The 27,421-nt window shown below is 37.3% G+C and overlaps 1 protein-coding gene across 3 annotated transcripts; it reads right to left on the bottom strand.

The window, feature by feature from the left end:
* Positions 1-153: 153 nt before the first annotated feature.
* arfip1 (ARF interacting protein 1) lies at positions 154-25,717 on the bottom strand. Of its 3 annotated transcripts, XM_039693987.2 has the most exons (10): positions 25,537-25,717; positions 22,543-22,856; positions 16,202-16,300; positions 10,598-10,703; positions 7,204-7,305; positions 5,997-6,109; positions 5,621-5,842; positions 3,676-3,833; positions 3,395-3,569; positions 154-2,087 (listed from the first exon to the last, which is right to left on the bottom strand). In XM_039693987.2, the coding sequence occupies exons 2-10, from the start codon at positions 22,852-22,854 to the stop codon at positions 1,932-1,934; spliced, it is 1,443 nt and encodes a 480-aa protein (XP_039549921.1). In that variant the 5' UTR covers positions 22,855-22,856; positions 25,537-25,717; the 3' UTR covers positions 154-1,931. The 3 variants fall into 3 exon arrangements, with proteins under 3 accessions (XP_039549921.1, XP_039549929.1, XP_039549947.1); XM_039693995.2 differs by lacking the exon at positions 7,204-7,305 and having other exon boundaries at positions 25,537-25,716; XM_039694013.2 differs by lacking the exons at positions 7,204-7,305; positions 22,543-22,856 and having other exon boundaries at positions 25,537-25,713.
* Between the last annotated feature and the right edge of the window lie 1,704 nt (positions 25,718-27,421).

Genomic DNA, 27,421 nt, shown 5'->3' with positions numbered 1-27,421 from the left:
GGCATAATGCGGTATTGACTGTATGCTAAATATGCCATAGTACCTGTATATCCTGTGAACTGAAACAATATTACAAGCCAAATAAAGAATGGTAAAAAAAAAAGAGTATCACTAAAGTGTTTAATAAATGTGAATAAAAAAGAGAATTATACATAAGAATTAATAATGAATTTTTATTCAAAATTCAACAATCAGTACTTCAGTCCTTTTTTTGCCCTTAAACACCCAATCCATTATTTATCAACAAATCCTCAAAAAAGTACACAGCAAAATCTTTATACCCAAAGTAAAATACAGGATTTTACAAATATATAGATGTGACTAATGTGTCGGTCAGTTCTCATACAGTTACTGTACATTGTTATCTGTAAACTGTTAAGACAGAACTGAAAAGTCACACAGAAACTGAAGGTAGTTCATCAAACAAAAGGAGGCAAGAACAGGTGAAAACTAGGTGTGAGGATGTTTAAAGTTTGCAAGATGAAACAACATAAATCTTGAATTCTGGCTATAAGTCAAACATCACTTTATTTGGCATCCCTATTTTTTATATTAATTTGTTCTACATTAATCTCCTTTGACATAGGTTCCCTTCCCCATATGTTGGTACTGGTTTAATCTAATTTGACCAAATGTTATACTTTTGCATTTACAGAGTTAAATTTATTGGACTCTTACTACAATAATCCAAACTGAATGTTTAGGAAAATCTATTTGTCCTTTATATATATTTATGTATATATAACATATATATAAAATAAAAAAAAAGTTGCGCAGAGAAAGAACAAAACCCAAACAGATATAAACAGCTGAGGCAGCTCACATAGTATTTCATGTCAAATTAATTTGGTATACATTTTACTCTCTATACAAAATACTCTCCTGGCGTATTTATTAAAGAAATGGAATGCAAGGAGAGATCGTTTAAAAATGAAACAAAGAGATAGACATCACAGATTGTAAATGTCAAGTTAAATAAAGGTTGCTGGTCTACGTCTATGTGCATATTTGATTATCCAGGGCTGCACATATGGCTGTGTTTATTGGTCCATTACATAGTCTGTAGGATAGAAATGGGAGTACATTTGTTTTCCACAATTCCTGACAACACTGAAGATGATTAAAATTGATGATTGACAAAGAGCAAGGCACATCAAGTCAGATATTAAGCCCCAACCCCTCACCATGGAATCTACAAAAGTTTCCCTATACAAATTTTACTAAACTTTAAAGATAAAAAGCCAAAGTTTAAGCATTTATAACATCCTATTATACTGCCCTTTTTTATTTGAATTGTGAGAACAGTAAATGCATCATAGCAAAACTCCCAAGTTTGTACTAAAACGGCCAACCTTTCAGTTGAACGTGCCCTTGAAGGTGGCCCTGTGGAAATGTATGCCATTGTACTTGATGACAATATAACAATGCAGTTACATAAGAGTTAGGAGAGGTGGACACAAGTGAGGTTTAGAATTATGTCTCAGACTGGTAATGGTTTTATTTCAAGATCAATTTGATTTTGAATCATCTTTGTGGAAAAACTACTTTAAAGGCTTTACAACATTCACATGGTGCTTCATTTCTTTCTGCTTCCTGTAAAATTGTCTGTATTTCTGAATACTCTAAAGTGCTGGTAACTTGATTCAAAAACAACAAGATTGTTTTTGTTGTTGTTGTGCAAGAGAGTGCAAACTCTCTGACAAAAGAAAAAGCATTTATTTTAAAACTAAAACTTCAAGTGTAAAGTCAGAGATAACAAGGATAAAGAGAGGGGCTAAATATTTCTCTCTTTTATCAAACATTTTCCTGTCTTAGATATTTATTGACAGGATTTAGTGTCCTGAAAGCAGTAAAAAGGGAAAGGAGTGATAGTTTTTTTTTTGGATTTGGTTTCCTTTAGGAGTGCGCATATTTCAGGAATGCTGACTCAATCAGTGCTCCTCCAGCCAAGAGGGGGTTTCTCCTCCTGGTAACTTTAGCTTGATGTGAAACTGTTTAAGGGTTTGTTCCAGCTGCTGTTGGTTGCCCGCGAAGTACGCTGCGATGGCGTTATGGAAGAGAATCAGCTGGTTGTGCAAAACCTTCACCTGAGGAAAAGGGAATAAAAACTCTCAGTGACTCACACCTTGAGAATGCAATTCAGAACTCAAAGTACTGAAAAGGAATAAAAAAATAAAAAAATCATCAGTATAAAAGAGAATTCAAGAGACACATCAACTATTTCAACAATAAAAAAAAATGTATTGCACATTTTTACTGAAATAAGCCCACATTTTATAACCGATTATTTCCTAAAATATGCCTGGCAAATTTAGAGTAGCCCAGACAACCGCAGCGCTAACCAGACATTATTGTGCATCTTACATTAACTGTATAATAAAGATGCCTAAATCAGTTTAAAGGAGTAGTTCACTTTTAAAAAAAACCTTTGCTGATAATTTACTCACCCCCATGTCATCCAAGATGTCCACGTCTTTCTTTCTTCAGTCGAAAAGAAATTGAGGTTTTTGATGAAAACATTCCAGGATTTTCTCCATATAATGGACTTCATTGGGAACCAAACGGTTCAAGGTCCGAATGAGAATTTCAGTGCAGCTTCAAAGGGCTTTAAACGACACCAGACGATGAATAAGGGTCTTATCTAGGACCCTTCGAATCATAACTTGAAAAAAGATTTGTTCAATTTGATGAACGACTTTGAACAGGAGTCACGAACAGTCTCCTCACAGAACAGAGCAAGGCGAGCATTTGTGCTTATAAAACTTAAACTTTTTTAACCGATCGTTTCAATTGATAAGACCCTTATTCATCGTCTGTTGTCGTTTAAAGCCCTTTGAAGCTGCACTGAAACTCTCATTTGGACCTTGAACCATTTGGTTCCCATTGAAGTCCATTATATGGAGAAAATCCTAGAATGTTTTTCATTAATTTCTTTTCGACTGAAGAAAGAAAGTTATGGACCTCTTGGATGACATGGGGGTGAGTAAATTATCAACAAAAGTTTTTTTTAAAAGTGAACTACTCATTTAAGTTAGTCTTTTCCAACAGGATATATTAGTCAACTGGGGCCTTTGCAACATATTTAACTTTTGTAATGTGATGCGTTGTTTTTCAAGTGAACAAAACATGTTGAACAAGAGAGTTTAGTAAGATCAGCCAAAAACGAAGGCTGTTTCAGAGTTAGTTTGTTGAATCACAAACATCAGCATCACATTTACAAAGAGAAGATTTAAAAATACAAAGACATTGAACTTTACTGATATTAGCACTGCAAGTACAGAATACTATATTTTACACCATATTAACTTTGACATTTATTATAGACAATTAAGATATACAAAATACAAATACATTATTTACATGCGACTGATTGCAAAAGATACATTTCACCTACCTTGTTTTCCTCCAGAAACTTAAGTTTGACCGAGACGTCATTGCGCATCTTTTCATATTTTTCACGGTGGATCTGGAACTGTTGCTGAGACAGCTCAATCTTGGGGAGCGTGTTGGCGTCCCGTGGACCCAGATTGAGCTCCTCTAAATCTGTGCGATACGCATCATATTCAATCCTACCAAAAAAAAAAAGCACATGCCTTACAGAATGAGGATGTTTTGCTCAACAGGTATATATTATATAAAAGTAGCATACAGTGGATTGTGAAGATATATTCAGACCTTGCTGCTTCATATTGCTTAATGTTGATCAAGGTGTCCTCTATGGTTTTGTCCACTAGAGTTTTAACACTGGCGATGAAGAAGTTGATAGCTCCTAACAGGGTTTCTCCATTTTTCGCCAAGAGTTTTTGGGTTTCAGCATTGTAGCCAAATTCCTCCTGAAATACAAACACACTGAGATGAAATGCCTATTTCTCTACAATAAAACACTAGACGCTGGATAGTGAAACACCATAAATAAAACAATGAAATGGTCCCTTCACTGCAAATTAAGTAAATCAAATGAAATGGTACTGCCCAAGAAACCAATGCACTTTCTGGTTATAGTCTAGTCATTAAGTATTTAGTATTTGTGGTGGTTCTGGAAAAAGCAATGCCAAAGTGTATCCAAAACAGTCCATGAATAAATGATACCTTAGGAAGGCATCCAGTTATGCTGTCCGAATTGCAATTTTCTTTATCAATAAAAGCTGAAAATCTATGTAGTCTTAACAGATGCATTTGTATCATATTATAGTGATTATTATGATTGTTTCATTACTATTTTCTATTGGTATATTAAATTTATCTAATATAGACACAAACTGACTTTAAATAATAATTTGGTTTGCTGAGAGAATGTATTCTCTTTGTATTAACCAGAGTAAATCACAGTTCTTATCACATGCTCTAAAGATATATACTAGATTTGACAACCTGAAAGCAAGCACTGCTGTTTTATTTATTTTTTATTATTTCAAACAGTACTGTTTTACCATTTATTTTGTAGAATATATTGGTGGTGGTTGAGGAGATCCCCCCCCTCTATGTGAAGCGCTTTGAGTTTCCAGAAAAAAAAGCGCTATATAAATGTAATGAATTATTATTATTATTATTATTATTTGTGAGATGATCTGAGATTATTGGTTTTGAGACCACTGACAGAAAACCAAGTGTGAGAACACGGTTAAAGCGTTAGTTCACCCAGAAATGAAAATTCAAAAAAATTCAAAAAATTCAACGAAAAATGTTGTTCAAACCCCATAAGACCGTTGTTCATCTTCGGAACACAAATTAAGATATTTTTGATGAAATCTGAGAGCTGGATCACTCCTCCACCATACTAGTCCATAGACTTCTTGAGGAATTGAACGTTGCCATCCTCGAAAAGTTATTAAAGACATCGCTAAAATAGTCCAAGTGACTTCAGTGGCTCAATCTTAAGTTTATCAAGCGATGAGAACACTTTTTGTGCACAAAAACAAACAAAATGAACGACTTTATTTCAACTATTCACTTCCTTCTCTATGAGCCTCTAGTCAGTTAACATAGTGTGATAGCGTAGAGCTACGTCACACATACGCTCTCACTATTGGCCGTGTGTGTGATGCGTGTGACGTACAATAACAGATCATATGCTGATAAACTAGTAACCTGACTCGAGGCAGAGAGAGAAATAAATGAATAGTTGAAATAAAGTCGTTATTTTTGTTGTTTTTTTGCGCACAAAAGTGTTCTCGTCATTTGATAAACTTAAGATTGAGCCACTGTAGTCACTTGGACTATTTTAACGATGTCTTTAATAACTTTTCAAGGCAGGCAAGTGTCAATTCCTCAAGAAGCCTATGGACTAGTATGCAGGAGTGATCCAGCTCTCAGATTTAATAAAAATATCTTAATTTGTGTTCCGAAGATGAACGAAGGTCTTATGGGGTTGGAACAACATGAGGGTGAGTAAATACTGACAGAATTTTCATGTTTGGGTGAACTAACCCTTTAAAATGTGTTCATGTTTTATTACTAAATGATTACTGTGAAAAAGTACTTAATTAGAACAACAAAAAAACTATAAGATGATTATTATACATTTTTAATGAAAACTCAAAAACTGATTTTGATGAGATTTTAATTAAAATCAAGAGGCTGTAGCAGATGCAACATTAGATGGAACAGTTTTTATACTTACATGTAGTTCAGGTGTCTTGAGACTAAGGTCAGCGAACGCATCACCAAGCTGTCTTTGCGTCTGCAGCATCTGCGCCAGCTGAGTGCACAGCGTCTGCGCCAGTTTCACAACATGCTCGTACTTGCGCTTGTTTTCACGAAGAACCTCGATCTGAGCCTCCAGCTCCAGATCAACCGTACGGGAACCGCGACCTAACTTCTCTGACAGAATTTGCTTAGTGCACTGTAGGAAAGGGTATAAGATAAAAAAAAGGCTACACATGACTACAATGTAGATATAGAAACTACACTACATTTCTGTTATATACAAAAATAATCCAAGAGACAATGCTTGAGACACTGATACCTTCATAACCAGCATGGCAGGAATCACTCACTTTGTAAGTGTTGATGCTCCACTTTCTCACCAGCTCCAGTTTCTCTATGGCAGGACTCTTCATGTCATCGGCAAGGACCACTGCTCCTCCCATCTGCTGCTCTCTCAAATCACCTAATGACAGAATGACAGCCGTTTACTGACAGTCAAATAACTGGATGTTATTACCCCTCTACTCGTATTGTGACTCACTGGCAAAAATGATTAACCCCCAAATATGTCACCTGATGTGAGAAAATGGCAACTCAATCAAAAACTCTGCATTCAAGATAATTATGCATTTGACATAAAACACGACAGTGTAGTTATCGTTAACTAAAACAAACTAAAAGTAGTAAAGAAACATTTTTGTTACTTGAAATAAAGCTAAAATATAATATAAATATTAGGATGAAAAACCTCAATTAAATTAGAAATTAGAGTGTAGCTTATATAAAACAAACTAAAGCTGAAATAAAAATAAATTAACCCATTAAGAAATTGAAAAAAAGTTTTAAAAATGGCAATAGCAATTTTGTAAAAAATAAAATTACTAAATTAAGCTAAAATTAAAGTGAAAAGGGAAAATATAAATAAATGCTAATTCGAAATATTAATTAAAACTAAACTAAACATATATAAAAATATTAAAACTAAAATAGTATATAAAAATTACAAAAAATACTGAAAAATGGACAACAAGATTAATACTAGACTAATACTGTAGTTGAAAAAGACTCTTTTAAAATGTCAGACGGTGGCAGAGACAGTGAGAATCGACAAAAGCAGTGCATTAACAAAGTCCTGAAAGGGGAAAAAATAGGAAATTATTGATGAGAAACGGTCTTTATCTTTTACGATCAGTCAGGAAGGCAAAAGGTAACAGGGTGGTTAGCCAAGACGAATAAATGAGCCCAGACTTCAAGTTATTAAAGACAGAAGCAACAATAAGGAAGAGAACAGGCCAGGAGATCACAGAGTTTGAAAGAACACCATCATAAATTTAAACACTGCTAATCTAATGAATGCTGCAAGACACATTTCAAAAGCAGGAAGTGATGTCAATTTTATGTCCCTTGAAGATTGAACATTTCAACAGACATCACTGAAATCTACTAGAATAAAGTCTTTATGATGGTATAGTCTGAAACTGACAGTGCGGCGTTAGTAAGGGAGAGATTAAGGAACGCAGATTCATGCGTGACGTCGTCTGTTACAGTATGTGGTACCTTTGTGCATCTCCACCTGACTATCGCTGATGCTGCGAGCTAGCCGGCTAGCTGCTGCAGGACTGGGGACAACTGTAGGTGTGGTGGCCTGGAATGGCGACTCTAAAAATGGTCAGTGGTGAATTTTTATAATTTATACACCGAGTCTGAAAAGCTATTTGTAAAAAACAGCCACAGAGCTGGAAATGTTCATCTATCTAAAAATGAATCAATTAATGAACAACTTTAAAGAATGTATTGATTATTTGACCTTGTTGTTTAAGGAAAATAAGCTGCATAAACAGGTAAACCAGAGCGTGGTAATTTTTTCAACACTATTAGCACATTTTATTTTTTTTTTCGGGGGGGTTGGGATACTTTTATTCAGAAATGACACATTAAAGGTGCAGTAAGCAATTTCTGAGAAATGCTTTAGAAAATTTAAATCAACATCTAAACTGTAAAAAAAGATGGACAGTGAGTCTCCACTTCCTTCCATTGTAGAGAAATGTCGACGCACAAGTGATCCTGAGGTGGAAAACCATGGCATCAAGGTCCCTCTTATACTCATACTTAGTGCAGGTTGTTATACCGGTTCAAACCGAATACCAGGGTTTGTTTTTGTTAAATTAATTTTTAATATACCGCAAAACCAAAAAGAGTGTCGTTTATACAACGTTGGGAGCGTGACGTGGCGCCACACTGTTTGAGAGGCGTCCCTTTTCACTGTTGCACTGTGGTGAGGGCACACTAATGTTATTGATAATGTTACTAATGCCTGGTTCAGATTACGCGATTTTAGCCCGATTTTGGCACGATCCCTTTGACGTAGGGTGTCGTGGGGATTCATAAACGACAACGGTTGACCGATAGGAGAACAAGCTTTTCCGTACACAACTTTCAAAAAGGCGAAACGAAAGAGAGATGATGGTGCTAACGTTAAAACTAAAAGTAAAAATATATAAGAAAACAATATTTTACCTCAAGTTCTCTTTGGAGGATTGACAGCCCATACTGTACTCTTCGAGCAGGGTTCTCAAGTCTCACGCAATGGCCATGAGACACGCAATTCAACCAGTTCACACGCCACACCGTGTATTTCTCACGCTGAAAAGGCAATGCCGAGCAATACAGGAACGTGTCCATTGTCGGGTTTTCTTTCTTTTTTTACTTTTTTCTGAACACAGGACAGCCAATACAACACTCAGCGCTTCATTCATTGTTTTTTCAGGTTCGTTTCCGGAAGTCACTAGCTACTAGTTTCGCCTTCTCGATGACATTACGCGCGCCGTTAAACACGGCATGCGATGACTGGTCAGGAAGCAAGGTGTAGTCTGACGTGTCTTGTCCACGACACGACAAGATTTTAGGAGTCAAAAATCACGTAATCTGACACAGTGACTATCGTATCAGACAGAAAAATCGTGTAATCTGAACCAGGCATAAATGTGCTGCTTTGTGTACAGCCATTACCGGGGAAACTGCTATGGGCTATATGCACGCATAAATTCCGCATTTGACGCAAGGATGCTCGTCCATTTCCGGTTGTGGAGATTAAAGCGGAGGAAAACCGAGGAAAACGGGAATATGGCAGAGTCTTCAAAATTTACTGTCCTCCAGTCTTTGAAATGAAACGTACATACGTTCAGATGTAATTTTATATATAGTTATATTTATTTAATATAATTTTAAAAAGAAGCATAAACACAACGAGGGGTGTCTGTTTTATCTGTTTTTGTGACTAACGTTTCTTTAGCATAACCATGGAGTATAAAATTCAATATAAATTCTTGGTATTGCATTGGACTCTACGATCGGCGGAAGTTATCGAGCATCCCTAATGCTTCACCGGAAATACCGCCGTGCATAGAGCCCATTTTTGCCACTCCTAAAGCGCATCCTGTTGGTGCCTCTTTGTAAACTGTACAAACCTGTATTAATGCTAGTGTGTATATTCACTCATGCCAGTAAAATAGGGCATTCTAAGTCAATCTACAGCAGTATTGCCTCTCTCAATCGGTAGAAAATGTGGCTGACACCCATTCTTGATGTTTGAAAATTGATTCTCCATGCTTGAAAAAAAAATTACTGTGAAACCGGTATATTTTTATATATCACTGGTATATACAAAAATGAATATGCACCATATGGCCATGGCAAGGGGAAAGAGGCCAACTTGGCAAGCCAATTTTGCAAATGGAGATTAAGGTAAGACGTTTTAGTGCCGCCATGTTGAATTGATCAATACGCTATTTCATGTTGCGTTTTTATTGGCTAGTCAGTAGACGTACTGTAGGTCGTAGCAGCAAACACACTGCGTGATGATCATGTTATATTTCTGGTTCTAAAGAAGCAATTTCCTAAACGGATAAATTCTTTTAAACTTTCTATTCAAAGAATACTGAAAAATCATTTGATATTCAAGACTTGCTGTTGAAAATTCAGCTTTGCATCACAGGAATAAATTACATTACATATTCAAATAGAAAAAATAATAATAGAAAACAGTTATTTTAAATTGCATAAATATTTCACTATATTGCTGTTTTTACTGTATTCTGACCAAATAAATGCCAGCCTTGGTGAGCATAAGTGACTATTTTCTAAAACATTTAAAAAAAAAATCTTCCTGGCCTCCATATTTTAAACGGTAATGCTTGTAATGTGTACTGTACACAGAAATTACTATTTTGATTTCAGCAACATGCACTGTCAGAGATTCCCATCATAACAGGACTTGTTTACATATGGACGTCTTAAAAGTACAGAATGAACATTAGGGGAAAATCTGAAATGATAGAAAACTTTACAAAATGGCCCCATTATATAAAATGTTTCAAACTGATTTCATTGCCAGTAGGTGATCCTACAGGAAGGAGATGAAACAAGCTCTATAGCTTACGGCTAACAAGTGACAAGGGAAAAAAAAGGGTGGTCAGCAATTACACCCAGCTAATGACAGGTTGCCAGGTTTGTATCCAACAAATTAATTCACATAGTAAACGAGCATGAAATAATGAAAGGGGAAAGCAGATTGAAAAAGATCACAGACGACTCTGTAATGAGACAGGAACACCTTTCTTTTCAAATTCAAATTCTCCCTCTCTCCACAACACACACAAAGAGAAACACAAACAAACAAATGTGGGTTTAAATTAGATGAACCGAATAGAGAGAAGACATTGAACCTAATGACTGAAAAATAACGCTCTATCCAGCCTGATCTCATTTAATACAATGAGAGGAAGTGTTTTTAAATGATTAACATTGTGTCCATCTCTGAGCGATCTTATGTAAGCACATATGTTTGTGCGCAAACAAACTAGTCAACTGTAGCATGCAGAGTCACTGTTTGCATTTGTGTGAATAACTAATGCAAATGATATTCATGTTCAATGCATGCTTAGTGTTATACCTGTGAATGGACCCACTTGCACCACTCCCTCAGTCATTGCATAGTTTTCATTTGAATTGTGGGAGTGTGACATGATTGGTCCAGAGGAGATATTATGTGGCACATCCTTGAGAGAAATAAAAGAAAGAGAACAACAAACAAGAATATAAATGAATGACACTTAAGAAAGATCACAACAAAGCAATTTCCGATTATACTGCATTTCTCCCATTTTTGCATCTCCTTTTTAGCCGTCAACATTTTAAGTTACTTAATTTCAAAACTGAATATTTTCTGGTCGATTTCATGGCAAAAAACATTTACTATTAAAATATTCTAAACTATGTAAACTCAGGGTTAAATGTTCTTATTTGCATATTTATGAGGTCAATAACAAATTACAAAGGGCATATACTGTATCAGTGTCAATATGGCCAAGTAAATCTGCTGTGAGTCTGCTAAGTCACCCTATATGTACAAAAGTATAAAAAAATTATCACGGGGTGTCTCCTTTACATCAAAATTCTCTTTATTTCCTTTACACTGAAACATTGATACATTGAGCATTTGTGAAAGTTTCTGTGACTGAACAAGGTTCATGAATATTTAATGAAGTACTAATTAATGTATGATGGCCTGTTTGTTGCAACGCATTCTCATCCTTTAGGCGAAATACTACGCACATGGTACCAGTTCTCATTACTATAACACGCGCTGTGATGGGTAGGTTTAGGTGTGGGGTAGGGTAGTCTCATATTAACACTAAAGGATTTATGACGCCTTGGGTTTGCGTGCTATATTAACGATAAAGGGTGCCATGTGTGTAGTATTTCGCCGTTTTGTCATATAGCGTCACCTATATGACACTAAAGGATGAGAACGGGCTGGTTTGTTACTAACACGCTGTATCATTCTAGCACCATTGCTTCACATTGTATACATTTGGCAACACACCAAATGCATTTTTATAACACAGGGTTAAAAGTGGTTCAAGACATCTTTAATGTGTTGTGTTAAACCGGGACCACATGTACAGTCATGGCCAAAAAGTTTAGGCAGTGACATGGATGCGTTTCGGAAAGTTCTGCTTTAGTATTTGTAGATTATTTAGTAGATGTTTCTATGGTATATTGGAAAATGATAAGGTTTTCGTAAGGTTTAAAGGCTTTTATTAGCAAAAACATTCAATAGAATTCAGTGTTGACCATTTTTCTTCATAACCTCTGCAATTCGCTCTGGCATGGATGATATCATCTTGGCGATAGATTCACAATTTGTGGTCTTCTGCTCGTCTGCTCGCCTTTTGATGACTGACCACAGCTTCTCTATGGAATTAAGTTCCAGAGAATTGCCTGGCCACATATCCAAACTTTAAATGTGATGATCTCCGATCCACTTCATTATACTTTTGCCTAGTGACATGGTGATCCATCATGTTGTAAAATGCACATATCATCACCAACTTGTTCCTGGATTGTTGGGTGAAGTTGCTCTTGCAGGACATTTTGATGCCATTCTTTTTTACTGGAAGTTTTTTAGACAGAATTGTGAGAGAGCCCACTCCCTTGGATAAAAAGCAACCCGCACATGGATGGTTTCAGGGTGGCTTCACTTGGCATGACACAGTACAGGAAGCGTTCACTTATTCTTTTCCGGACAATTCATTTTTCAACAGTTGGAAGGGGGCTTCATCAGAAAAAAAGTCTGGCCTTAATGTTTTTCTTGGAGAGAAGGGTCTTCTTTGAAGCCCCTCTTTACACCAAGCTGTTGTCCAAAAGTATTTGGCTCAGTGTTTTCAGATGCAAGTTGATCAGGTTAAACGTGTGATGATGGTTGCACGTCTTTTTTTAGAGGCAACACAAGAACACAATGATTGGAAGCACTTCTTCCCTCCTTTTATAACTATCACTTATATAATCCAATCAGAATGAAATGTGATTTCACCTGACTAGTACTTGTTCACACTTTCACATGAGCTGATGATATGATTAGTAATATAATGTATAGCTGCTCGTTTCGTGCTAGGGCCAAAAAGAAGTAGTAGTAGCATAATTCGGGTAGACTGTTGCCACAGACATGACACACATTTAGTTAAATACTCAACCATGAGCATCAACCATGAGCACTTTGTGCTGGCTTGGATGTTGGCACACTTTTATGAAGCTAATAAAAACAAGTCAAGCTCAAAGTAAATCCTAACCCGGATACATGAAACTGAAGGTGGGGCTGGGCAAAACCAACATAATCCATAACATAAAATAATAGTTAAAACCCTGTGCATTGGTTGGTTATAGAATCAGTTCTGCATTGTAAGCAAGTAAATACTGTAAGTAAATAAATAAAGCAGTGTTTTTCCTTGGTCAAAAATGGTCTTCGGTGGTGGCTGACGGACATGGTCATCCATACAAAGTAAAAAGAAGCATACTCACGTGATCTCATACTATGTATGATCTCTTAACAATGTTTGTTTCTTTTGTTCCTCATTGTTTACACATGGTTGCTGATTCTATTTTTTTTCTTCTTTTGGGCCCTCATTTTCTTCTTTACAAATAAAGCTGTGATTTTACCACTGGTTTTCATAGCTTTGTAAGATGAGATCCTTCTTTGCTAGACCTGATAATTATTTAAGTATATTATCATATCAATATTAAAAAGTAGCATTAAAAAGTTTAGTTTAACTAATAGTCTATTTTTCTACCATATACAATAGAATAAAATTAGCAGCTAGCTAACAACAACTTACTTTGTTCGGGCTTCACCTCACTCGAGTCTAAACTAAATGATTTTATGAGTAATTAACTCAGGTTATTTATGTCGACAATTTTCATTGTCAATAGAAATAACCTGAAATTTCTATGGATGTTTAAAGGCTAAATATTACAAACCACTTTTGCTAAATGAGGTAAGCACACTTACGTTCTCATTTCAGAGATGCTCTGAGTAAATGATTTGTTAAACACCGATTCAGACAGTGATCTGGACAGTGACAGAGACAGTGAGTCTCGTGAGTTCAGTGTTGGACAGATCACTTGTTTTAACCATACATTAAAATGAATCCGTTCAATGGAGTCATTCAAAGGAGTCAGCAGTCATATCACCCTGTAGCCCAAGACTGGTTGCCCAATGAAGCTAAGCAGGGTTGAGCTTGGTTAGTACAGTACCTGGATGGGACACCAGGGAAAACTCAACTGGAAATGCAACTTTTAATGACTTCTGCAGTCTCAAAATTATTCAACCCCTTAATGGCAAGCATCTTTAGTGCTTCTGCCAGTGTTTCTGAGGAATCTTAGCCCATTACTTAGCAGTGGCCTCCATTTCAGTAATATTCTTGGGTTTGCGCGTTGCAATCGCCACCTTCAACCTCACTAGAGATTTTCTAAGGGGTTCAAGTCAGTTGCCTGTGATGCTACTCTAAAATCTTCCAGGACTTCTTCTGACACCAAGCCTTGGTGGATATTAAGGTATGTTTGAGAATGCTACACTCAAAAAAAAAAAAAAAAAAAAAGGTTCAGCGGTTCTTCACTGTAGTCATGGTGCTATATAGCACCACTACCATTTAAAGAACCTGTTAAGCCCAGTTTGGTTCTTCAGCGGTTCTCTGGGGTGGTTAACATGCTTTATGGAACCTCTTATAGTTCTGCATAGCACCAAATGACAAAGATAAGTAAAGTAGCTCCCCTATGATTGCTATTTAGCACCATTTTTTTTAGAGTTTATTATTGTCCTGTTGGAAGAACCAATGATGCCCAAGCTTCAGCTTCCTCTCTGACAGCATGACATTTTCTCCTAGAATTTCCTGATACTTCAATGAATCAATCTTGCCTTTCACACGCTGCAGGTTTCCAGTGCCAGAGGATGCAAAGCATCCCCAGATCATCACAGAGCCACCAGACCACCACCATGCTTAAATTAGTTATTTTCAGCATATGCTTTACTCTCCTTCCTCCAGAAACACTGCTGATCCATAGGTCCGAAAATATCCAGTTTTGTTTCATCGCTCCACAGAACTGAATCCCAAAACTTGTGTTTTTTTATATGATTTTGAGCATTTTTCGTGTGCTTTTGGGTCAGTAGTGGTGTACGTCTTGGGGTTCTGGAATGGAAACCACATGCATTTAGTATGTGCCCTAGTGTGCAAGCTGAAACCACAGTGCCTGTGGCCACCATGTCTTGCTGCAGGTCTTTTGCAGTCACACGATCATTTTTCTTAACCTGCCTTCTCAGAAATCTGGTTGCAGCCATTGAAAGCTTCCTTTTTTCTGCCCCGTCCAGGTCGTGTAACCACTGTTCCTTTAAAGGTGCTGTATTTTCACTATACCAAAGCATAAAAATACCATAACAAGTTTGCATATATTGAGGAAACATGCTAGGTTCACATACTTAAAATGTGCGTTTCCAGGCACATTTTTAAAGTAACGCTATTGTCACACTCTCACCCCACATGGACTCGTTATGTTTTGTCATCATCTGCCTTCCTCACTCATTTTGTTGTCTGTTTGAGATCAGTGTCCAGTTCGTGTAGCAGCGGTTCCGATTTCGTGTTCATTGTTTTTGTTCTTTTTTCACCCCTGCTTGCACCATGGACTTTCCAGCAGTAAGTCTAATGTGCCTTGAGCAGGGATAACCCTCCCTCGAGAAACAATTAGAATAGTTTTTGAGTCTCGCCCATCAGACCACATTCCCTGGCAACTGCCTGTGCACGTTCCTGGAAGTCAGACTCAACGCCACCACACGACACGTGCACAGTTGTCCAGGGAGGTTCCTCGAGGGAGCTTTGCATTATATGTGGAGTGGATGCTGGCATCCTGTGGATCTGCGTTTACCATCGAGGAAGCCACCAGCCTCACTCCCCATCCAGTGCCCAGCCAGAACCACCCAGACGGCGAGGACCGCCGAACTGAGCCCACCGCAGGTAGCGCAACGCGATGAATGAGCCCATGCCCACAAGTGCAACCGAGGACCACATCACTACGGAGCCCGAGCAGTGCGCGCCTGACCAGGTGTAGGAGCCGGCCAAGCCATCCATCGCCGAGGGAGTGCTGGTGGACGTTGAGGGTTTGGAAGTGGGCAACGCCCATCCCCAGCCCCTTGGTGCAACTAATGAAGCCCTTGATTATTTGCATCAGGCGGGTTTTAGACAAGACTTGTATTGCAGAATTGTGCTGATGTGAGGGATTCTATTCAGGGGGTTAAATAATTTTGAGACTGCAGAATTTTTAAAAGTTGCATTTTCAGTTAACTTTGGGGAAGCCACTTGAAACATTTCTTGTGTTGAGCTATTTCAATTACTTTTTTGATTTGTTTATTGCAAACAGCTCAAAGTCTGTAAATTTTGCCAATAAACCTGATTTGCAATGGGAGTTTAAACATTTTAATTGCAACTATATATTAATTTGTATTAAACATGTATTACTACTGCTGATCTATATGTAACAATATAAAGTATCAGTCTGTTCATCCTTTCCAATAATTAGGAACATAAGTACAGTCATGAGACAACTTAAGTCATTTTCATTATGCGTCATCTTTACATAGTACCTTGGAAACATTCATCTCTAAATATTCAGTGTTCAAATGGCACCATTGTCAGACAAAATTGGTTTTGCTCTATGCAGGATGTCTTACCCTCTGAAACACTTCCTCGTGACTTTTGTCTGCTTCTCCGTTTCTGGTGACTGATATTTGAGCAGCTGGGCTTCTGTGGGCCTCTTCTGCCATAGCCACCTTCAATACACATTACACAGACACACAATTACTAGGACATGAAAACAACATTAAAGCGGTCAAGCTGAGAGTTCAGATGCAGAGTGCTTCCACCACCATAAAGCTTTGCGTCGGGGCCTGTGAAGTTATAACCGCACCACCATAAGCAAAGAAAATACAGCTATAAATAACAAAATGGATCAGGTCAGCTGCTGCTTTGCAATAACTATTTAACAGCAACAGGGAAATATAAGTATTAGTGAATAAGAAACTCATCACAGACATATCACACTGTAGCCCAAGACTGGTTGCCCACTGAATCCAAGCAGGTTTGAGTCTGGTCAGTACCTTGAAGGGAGTCCTCCTAGAAAAACTAGGTTGCTGTTGTTAGTTGCTCTGTTAGCCAGCAGAGGGTGCTCACCCTGTGGTCGGTAGCCCCTTTTCCAGCAAAGCATTTTGAGAGCCGGTTCGGAGCCGGTGCCTGCGCGCGAACCAGTTCTTTGTGTTTCGACAGCCAAAGACCCGGTTCTCGGCCAGGAGAACTGGTTCCAAAGTGGCACCAACTCTTTGCTGGACTAGAACCGTTCTTTTACCACGTCATGCTTACGTCGGGGGCTGGGGCGGATTTGATTTAGATGTGTTCTAAACATCTTTTCTGACCATAATAAAGGATCGCAAATCCAGGAGAAACATTTGCAGAAACACGATGGAGTCCGCCTTTGTAATTGTTATGCTTGAAGTTAACGCAAGCGTTTCTATTTTTGTATTTTTTTTATTGAAGACATTATAAGAAAAGAAGAAAAGTCACAATATAGAACAAATAAAAGGAAAGAAAAAAAGACACAAGACAGGGGTACATAACTTATCAGAAAAGATTACAGGTCAAACGAAAAGATTAAAAGACTTACATATTTCAATTGTTTTTAAACCCTTCTTGGAGTTAGAGATAATCCCAAAGTAATGCATAGACATATACACTAGACTTCACCTTGGCTATGGCAGTTCATTGGTAAAATCACCATAAATCATCATGAATGCGATTTTTCTTGTTTTTTTGGTTTGTTCCAACGGTCAGACATGTATTTATCATTGATTACAGAAAGAACATTTTTTTTATTTTTTTTAAAAAAAAACATTCTTCCTAGTTTAGATTTTATCCGCGAACATCATACGCTGCACAAAAGTCCGCCACCATCAATGAATTCGAAGTAAAAGCAGAGATAGCAGCGTTACCTAGCTACTTCCTATGACAAGACCCCTGTTCCAAGATGGAGGCGGTTTTGACGCATGCTTAGAACCCCAAGGTGAGGTCTAGTGTATATGTCTATGAAAGTAATGTTACTTGCAAGCGTTTCTAGCGACGTACACAGTGACGTAACAACGTCGTTCCCTGGGCGCTCTAGTCAGTGGAAAAACAAACAGGTTCTGAAGCGGTTCGGAAGTTGAACCAACTTTGAACCAGCACCAGTTCCGAACCAGTTCTTTTTTTGGTGGAAAAGGGGTATGTGTGGGTCCTAATGTGGGTCCACTATAGTGACGGGGAAAACTATACTGTAATAAGCACCGTTCTTCGGGTGAGACGTTAAAACTCTCGACTCTCTGTCTGTAGTCACTAAAAATCCCATGCCACATCGCGTAAAGAGTAGGGGTGTAACCCCAGTGTCCAGGCCAAATTCCCTCCATTGGCCATTATCAATCATGGGCTCCTAATAATCCCAATCCTTTGAATTGGCTTGATCACTTTATCTCCTCTCCACCTATAGCTGGTGTGCAGTGAGTGCACTGGCGCCGTTGTTCTGTGGATGCCGTCACATCATCCAAGTGGATGCTGCACACTGGTGGTGGTTGAGAAGAGAACCCTGACATTGACTCTAAAGCGTTTTAGCTTCCTTGCTTCTCTAACTACACTGCTATCTGGTGATCATTGTTTTCAGTTTGAACTTTAGTTAAAAATTTTGGGATCAGGAAGAGATGAATATATACAGTACATTTCTTTTCTTTCAATCCAACTCTAATGTTCAATATAATTTGTGTATATAAAATAAAATATCCGAGCAAATACAGCACAACGTGATGAATGACGGAGTTAAGCATAGGCTACACAGATTTCCCTGGATAACCTGGACTCATTGTAAGGGAAAATATACAAATAAATAAATGGCAACATTAATTAGGTTACATTAGTTAACATTGGTTAATGCATTAACTAACATTAAGTAACAATGCGGGCAATACATGTTACAAAATTAATCTTTGTTAATGCTATTTAATAAAAATACAAAGTTCAATGTTGCCTGAGGTCCATTAAATAATTTTAATAGACAAAACTTTTGTTTCTAGTAATGTATTAGTAAATGTTGAAATTAACATTAACTACAAGTGTAGTTAGTCACAAATGTTAACAAATGGAACCTTAGTGTAAAGTATTACCAAATAAATAAATAGCCTAAATAAAATTTAACCTGACTGAACTACAATGACGAGAGAATGTGAGACAGATAGCAGGCGAAAACTCACTAACAAGATAAAGCCTACGTGACATTGCATTTAAAAATGTTGAGCCAAGTGGCTAAGAAGATTGCTGATGAGCTTTGTGGACAGTCTTTAAAAGTGCTCTAAGCGATGTTGGGTGACGTGACTTGATGGCTGCTCTGTTAAGTCTTCGTCGTCAGTTAAGAACCTTGGTGTGCTCTTTGATACTAATCTCTCATTTGAAAGTCATGTGTCAAGTATCTGTAGAACAGCATTATTCCATCTTAAAAAAATATGTAAATTACGCCATATACTCTCATTGACAAATGCGGAACAATTAGTTAATGCGTTCATGACATCAAGGCTAGATTATTGTAATGCTCTACTGGGTGGTTGTAGCCTGGATGCCAGCCCGAACTCCGCCCACAATATTTTTTGGTCGGGAAATTCGGTCTGGACTCGATCTATTGAGGAGTAATTATGATCAGGCAAAAAATGAACGGGCCAATCAAATTGCCAGGGCGGGCTTTATACGACGATGGACAGATGATCTGCAGGGAAGTAATCATCACGTTATCAAAGAGCGCTTAACTGTTTTTCCCTCAGAAATGATTGCAGCTGGAGAATTGAGATGTATAGATTCGGCTGTCGCATCTTTTGTGAAAAAAAAAAAAAAAAGACAGCGCATTCATTTTAACAGACAAAAAGAAAACTGCAATCAAGGCATTTGTCGATCGGAAAGATATTTTTGACGTCCTTCCTACATGATACGGGAAAAGTGTAACTTATCAGCTGGCTCTGATGGTCGTTAAGAAGATGGGACGTAATGAAAAGCCTGTGGTCGTTGTGGTTTCTCCTTTGGAGGCACTCATGGAGAAGTGAGTAAAAGAAGCAACACTCGTTATTTAACTTCTAAAATAAATAAAGTAGGCTACGTTCTGTATTTGAAAACTGCGCTATGCAAAGGAGTTGACTTATGCGTTGCTCTGATTGGTTGTAGGTCTACCGACTATCCAATTGAGTGCAGAGGGTTTTTTTTTCCTGGTTCGGTTACGACACGCCTCATAATCAAAGCCCAACGGAGGAGTTTCAGACTCATATTCTTTCTTGAATATGAGTATGACGAAGTCAGGCTACTTTTCAACCACTTCTGTCCTGATTTCTTCGAGGAGAGGGTCTATGGGCTGGTAAATGAATGTGTTTTTTCAGATATTTCATGAATATCTGAAAAAAAGCCCAAAAAGCCCAAATCAGCTAGATCATTGATTGTCAAAAAAATACAGTTAACTGCTAAACTATAGCTACATGTGCAAAAAAAAATGAAGAAAATTGTGAATGCAAAATATAGCTTGCTGTCACTATTTGGTTTTGGAATTTAAGCAACATAACACCTTATTTAAAGATGACATTATTTTTACAATGTCCTTGCATGTGGTTTAATGTGTAACTACAAAAAAGGCTATTAAGGTCTGTATAATGTGGAAAGGCTCAGAGATTTGAATCTTAAAGTGATCGCTTGTTTGTCTGGCCAGTGAAATAGCACACAGTGTCCAATAACAACACATGAATCTTTCAAAGCCACCTGATGCCATCATGCCAGGAGGACAGTGACTCTAAACTCTCTCTCAGATGAATCAAATGACAACTGTGGCACCCACTAGTTTCTTTAAACAACTCCAGCGATTAAAATCTGGATCGTCTTTTGCAGTCACAACTTTAAAAGCCCTAGTTTCCAATCGCTGCAGTTTGTCACCAGATTTGATGATTAAAGCAGCATTGTGAACAGTGCCTCTGTCAAGCCCAGCAGAAGAGTCCCCAAGAGTTCAGCTGCTTAGAGACATTAAAGATAACTACAGAAACAACAGCAATCTGATCAGACATTCTAAAGACAGAGCTGTTATCATGGTCTCTTCATAAAAACGACATAGGTCTAATAAATGCTCAAAGAAAACGAAAGACAGGTTTCTTAAGCAAACCTTTCAGTTATCAGAATGAGTCAGTTAACATTTCCTTATCAGGAACTATTTCCATCATGCTGACAGATAAAGTGCAGTAATCATCACGCATGTGACAGCTGACAAAAAACTGACGTGAAGGCCTTTTGTCCTCTGCATTTAACCAATCCATGTTAAGTTACTACATTAGGAGCAGTGAATAGTGAACACACACACAGTAAACCTTGGACACACACACACACCCGGAGCATGCTGTGGCTCCTGGGACGCAATTGGGGATACATGCCTTGCTCAAGGGCACCTCAGTCATTTCTTGTAGGTATTGAGAATTGAACTTCAACCTTCAGGTTACCAGTCTGACTCTATAACCATTAGGCCACAACTAAGCATTTTATAAGAAACAACACTTGCAGAGTAGCTTTTTCAGAAAATGAACAGTGCAATGCATAAGACTATTTATATAATTACATCCAACCACAGAAACCGAAAATTCTCAGCCAGCAGCATGTGTCCAAAATTTTAATCCTAACCGTTCCATTTCATCAGAAACAATCTTAAAACAGGGCTTTAAGTGTAAAATACCGAACTTGGAGAAAAAAAAAGTCTCAGCGCTGTCAGTTTGTTAGAAAAGCACCCATAGTGCACTGTTGCCATCCCAAGGCCATTTGCACTAGTCTGCTATGGATACACCTACCAGAGTCAAATACCGCCTAGCTTTAATAGGAAAAAACCTGTTTGTAGTCAACATTTAGAATTGGATGACCACGAACACAGTGTTTTAGGCCAAACAGAGGGGACAAAAATGAAAGAAACTGCCATTCTGTCAGTTCCGGCAAACCTCCAGCAAAACAGTCACATAGAGTTAAGAAAGCTGTTTAATTTTTACCATAATGCCGTCTAAAGAATAGACTGAGTCAATAACTGTTCCGTTAATAACTCTGTCAATCTGACGGTCCATGGGCGGGGATACAAATATGCGTTAATATAATCTGTAGTTGTCACAAAAGCCTGGGAGCGTTTTGCATCATCCAGCGGACTTTTACTGACAAATAAACATGAATATTGAACATTGAAGAACATTGCTCATTTACATATACTACCGAAATTGAAACAATACAAAGCGGATTGAAAATCGGCAACTTTACACTTTAACGTTAGACAGTTTCGATTTATATGCTGTTGAATGATTAATGATCACTTTGCATAAGAACTTACTGTTGCAAACTTATATTTCTCTTGCTTCGTACATTCCTAGCAGATCGTTTCACTGACACTGGACCATTACAAAACAAGGATGAACAACATTAAAATTATTTTTTGTTATGGCTAAAGGCTGACGGCTGCTGTATAAAAATACATGACAAACTAGAATGACGTTTTGCAGTAAATTTTACACTATATATCATATAGTCATCATCATGTCAGGTGAATGTGATTTTTCAAAAAGTGTGTAAAGTGTATCACATCACTGCAGTGGCATGGCTATTGCAGAAGTCTTTAAACTAAAGAGCATGAAATAGTAAATTAAATAAACGCAATAATTAGCAACGACCAAACACAATTTACCAAAATAGACAAAAAAAAAAAGCACCATCACCCATATAAAGGAGTAAAAGACACCTCGCAAAGAAATAGAACAAGAGACAGATGCTTCATAATGCTGTAACGTTCAGGCAAAGATCCAGTTCTTTTAAAATCAGAGACAATTTGGCTGATTCAAATAATATTTATATTTCCCACTTATGAAAAATCATTCATGCCTGAAATCACAGCAACATGTATGAGCAAGATTAAGCATAAGCCAAGCTACAGGTTTCACAATACCATTACAGTCACCTTCACTTCAGCTTCTGTCGCCACAGTGCACGCTGTTTCAGAATCATGATTATCCTCAATGATTCCACTAGTTTTACTGTGGGCCTGAGAATCCTCATCTTCATCACCATCCTTACTAAGAGTATTATTGAGGTTTCCAACTTCTGTGTTGTCACTGATGTCAATTTCAGTCATGCGCGTTTCATCCAGGCTGTTTTTTCTGGCCTCGGATTGGCTCAGAGATTCAGCAGTATTTTGGAGGCCCTGTTCTTTAGGGTCCGATTGATTATCCTGTGACGCATTCTTCTCCGAGTCAAAACTAGCTTCTGACATTCCTGAAATTAAACATACAAATGAGCAACTGGCCAAGTTTTTTCCCCTTCTTGCGCTAAATTCATGTAAATATTATAATTCCACAGATGAGGCTGATGTTTCAGGAAGGGGCTCAGCCATTATACATCACGGAACAAACATACTTAAAGTACGAACCACCTGTAATCATTACAGGTCAATGACCAAGAACCAATGTTGATGGCTGAAATTCAGACCTGGCAAAAGATGGGTTAGTTAATCAAAATACAGTGTATGCACCACCAATTGGCTTTTAGATAATGATTTTTTGAGAGAAAGCCAAAAAACAGTCCTTCTTATAAATTGTAGACTGCCACCTGCATTCCCTTACACAAATAAATAAAATTCAGGCCTAAAAATCCATTTTATACATTTGCAGCACTTTGCACAGCAGTGACTAAGACAAATATTTCTATTTAATAACAGAAAAGTTAATTATAAAGTAGACTAAACTCACAATAGTGAGTTTATGGCTGAAGAATTAGCCAAAATCTTTTATGATAAGCTATGCATCTGAATGAATATTGAAATGCATGTATCTATGTCTGTAAACACACTCTCCTATGATGCTAATGTATCAGTAAGAGTTCAGTTAACCTAGAAAATGGGGTAAAAGGTTTTGATAATGGAGATCCAGTTACACATGGTGATGTTTTCTACAAAGGAAGGCTCAAATGTTCTTTAAAGGGTTAGTTCACCCAAAAATGAAAATTAAGTCATTAATTACTCACCCCCATGCTGTACCAACCCCGTAAGACCTTCGTTCGTCTTCGGAACACAAATGAAGATATTTTTGATTAAATTTGAAGAGCTGTATAACTACCACATTGGCTCCTAAGGGACTGCCTCTAGAAAGAAAATGTTTAAATATCCCAAGTGACTACCGTGGCTCAACTATATTATCAAGCGACGCAAATACTTTTTGTGCGAAAAAACAAACAAAAATAACGAGTTTATTCGACTATTTCTTTTCTTCCTTGTAGGCCAGAACGAGACCTTAGATTTCCACGACGCATGCGCGAGAATTGCGATCTGAAGTGGTGTAAGCTGGTGTAAGCAGATCGCAAATCTCGCGCATGCGTCGTGGAAATCTAAGGAAGTCTCGTTCTGGCCTACAAGGAAGAAAAGAAATAGTCGAATAAACTCATTATTTTTGTTTGTTTTTTCGCACAAAAAGTATTCGCGTCGCTTGATAAACATATAGTTGAGCCACGGTAGTCACTTGGGATATTTAAACATTTTCTTCATTGACTTTCTGGGCCGTCAAGAGGCAGTCCCGTAGGAGCCAATGTGGTAGTTATACAGCTCTCAAATTTAATCAAAAATATCTTCATTTGTGTTCCGAAGACGAACGAATGTCTTACGGGGTTGGTACAGCATGGGGGTGAGTAATTAATGACTTAATTTTCATTTTTGGGTGAACTAACCCTTTAATTATTAATGTCTTGCCTACATATTTTCATATCCAGCAAACAATATAAAAATTATATTCAATGCCAAAAGCAACCTCAAACTACTATCATGCTGCCACACTTGTGCAATTTGCAGTAAGTCCAATTTTATGTTTATTGCTATCCAAATGTGCCCTAGTTTTGAAAACTGGTTAATCATTCATACATATATTAACCATGATTTTACTAAAAATAAAACCTTACAAGGGTTACACCATGGAAATCATGGTTTTGCTACACTAACCAAGTTAAACCATGGTATTTGTGGTAAAACTGGTCATACAAATGGTTATCAATTTGCCCAAAAACATGGTTACAACACTTTTAATAAAACCATGGTTAATTTTCATATCTTGTACAAGAAAATTGTACATGTGCAATTTACTCATTTCCGAAAATAATAGATTGATAAAAGATTTTGATTTTTTTAAGCATCTATTTAGTTTTAATAGAAGGAGGGTAAAATAGGCCACAGACAATTGTAGGAAGAAGGCCTACTGTTCCTTCAAAAAGTAACAACAAGATGGACAAGAAATTAAGAAACCTATTACGGCGAAGGCTTCACACTAGTTTGAACTCTTCATTGGACCGTCAAGTCACATGACGTTATTAATATTGTTGAACAAATCCTTTGCCATAGTAGGATTCGTTATTTCGCGTCGTGGACACGTAAACGCTTTTCTACTTTCAAATGTTAAGCAACGGCACAACACTTACAAGAAGCAAAAACAAAAACAAACCAAGGTGTATATTTAAAAGCATCCTCTTTATGAACACAGGTTTTGTTGTTTAATTAATGGCATCGTCTTATTCCCCTTCCTGGAATTCAATCTCTCTCACTGTTGCACCAGCACGTCACAAAGTTGCTATTGAGTTACTTCCTTTGCCTGGAGCACTTCAGTCACAAAACGCAATAAACATGCCCTTTACTCTATATACCGCTTTTATAAACGATGCGTCCTTCATTAATCATGAACATAATGAAAAGGAATATATGAAGAGTTGACATGTATTCTTTTTCGCCTAATCTAAGGGGTGAAATGATTAGAACCGAATATAAAACAAGTCGACAGTTTGGTACACTGAATTTCCTTAAGTTACTTTTCCCCATGGAAGAGGAGACAGAGGATCAACCCTGCACACTGAAGCCATCATGCCTGCCATCATACATTCATGAGCGATGCAACAGTTGACTCTGTTCAACAGCACTCACCTGCACACAGATTACAACTGTTCTCTTTCCTGTTGCACAGCTTGTTTCATAAAAAATGATCTTTGCTTGAGTTCGAGTTGCTGTGTCTGTATCATTCGATACACAGATAGTCCCTCCACAGCTCAGTGAAAGTCTTTTCAAACACACCCGGAAGAGGACGTGTGTGTCAGTAGATATACTGGAGCCACAGCATGTCTGTCTCCTAGCGGTCAAAATGACAATGCCAACACCGACCAAACACTGAACATCGTACAGTAACGTTACACAGAACAAACTCAAATATAAATCAGAATCAAATTGTATTATTTGATTTATTATCATTTTATTTTATTTTTATTTACACAGCTTATTTATTTTATATTTTAATATTTTTTTTTTTATTAAAATTTTAGTAATTAAATAATTTTTTGATATGTATATGTAGCTTTAATTAATATATTTATATATATTTTTTAAATAATTTTAGTACTTAAACTTAAGCTGATTTTCAACTAATATTTGTATTTTATTTTATGTCAATGACTTCAGAAAATGCATCATCTTTACATTTAGTCCAAAACAATTGTGTGGTGGTTAAACGGGTTAAACCGATGACTAGCCCATACGAAATAAAACCAATATAGCCTAAGCAGTGTGGTCTCATGGATCATTCCAAAACGTAGCATGAAAATCTCAATAATGGTTGTATTGTCAAATCTGCTCTACCTTGGTAAACGGACACAATTTTCCTTTTAGATTGGGAAATCTACAGTATGTTGAGTGCAAGAACGCTTACAATTTCAGCCACTAGATAGCAGGATATGTATGTGTGTACAACAGCAGCCGACACGCTAGGGCAGACCACGGCAAAGGGATAAAGTTGACAGTGAATCACTGCCAGTAATGACTTTTCATTGTACCCGGTATGCCATTTCAAAAGATGTCGAAAATAAACAAACAAACGAATATAAATAAATAAATAAAATTCTAAGCATAGGCCTATATTCATTTCTAATTTATCTTTTTACTTATTTTCTAGCAAGCATTTTACATTTTTGCAAATGTAGTAAATATTAGTGATTTTATTGATAATGTTATTGTTAAAATGAGTTTTAATATGTAGCACATGCCACCATGGCACCCTTTAGCGTCAAATGAGACGCAGATATAAATGGGGGAGAAGACGCCTCCTAGTGGTCTAACCCTAACCCTAACCCTACCCCACACCTAAACCTACCATAACCAAGCGTCTCATTTGACGCTAAAGGGTGCCATGTGCGTTGGATATCTACGCTTTGGCAAAAGTGTCGTTTATGACGCCTTGGGATGAGAATGCATTGATAATGAAGGTAGCCTATAACAACATTTAGTTTTGGCCCAGGGTTGAAGAATGTTTGAGCATCTCTGCTTTAACGGTTTCAAATTAGGTTTAAAAAAAAAAAAAAAAAAAAGTTTCATGTTTAATGGCTGTCAAATGTTACCTTGTTAATTAAGTTAGGTTTAAAATAAGGTTACCAGTAATTAAACATGTTTAACATGTTCATTTAACCAACGCATTCTCATCCTTTAACGTCATATAGAACGCTAGTGACAAAACGGCGCTATACTACGCACATGGCACCCGTTATCGTTAATATAACACGTGCTGTGAGGGCTAAGTTTAGGTGTGGGGTAGGGTGTACGTGTCATATTCACGCTAAAGGATTTATAACGTCTTGGGTTCGCGTGTTATATTAACGATAAAGGGAGCCATGTGCGTAGTATAGCGCCGTTTTTGCATATAGCGTTCTATATGACGTTAAATGATGAGAATGGGCTGATTTAACACACATAACACACTTACCATATTTGACATTATTACTTTCATTCTCATTTCTAAAGACAAAAAGCACGAGATTAATCATGA

Source organism: Pimephales promelas, chromosome 6 (genome assembly GCF_988280905.1).
Source record: "Pimephales promelas chromosome 6, fPimPro1.hap1.1, whole genome shotgun sequence".
Taxonomy (NCBI): Eukaryota; Metazoa; Chordata; class Actinopteri; order Cypriniformes; family Leuciscidae; genus Pimephales; species Pimephales promelas.
Note: the sequence above shows the minus strand (reverse complement) of the source record. Positions and strands in the feature narration are given on the sequence as shown.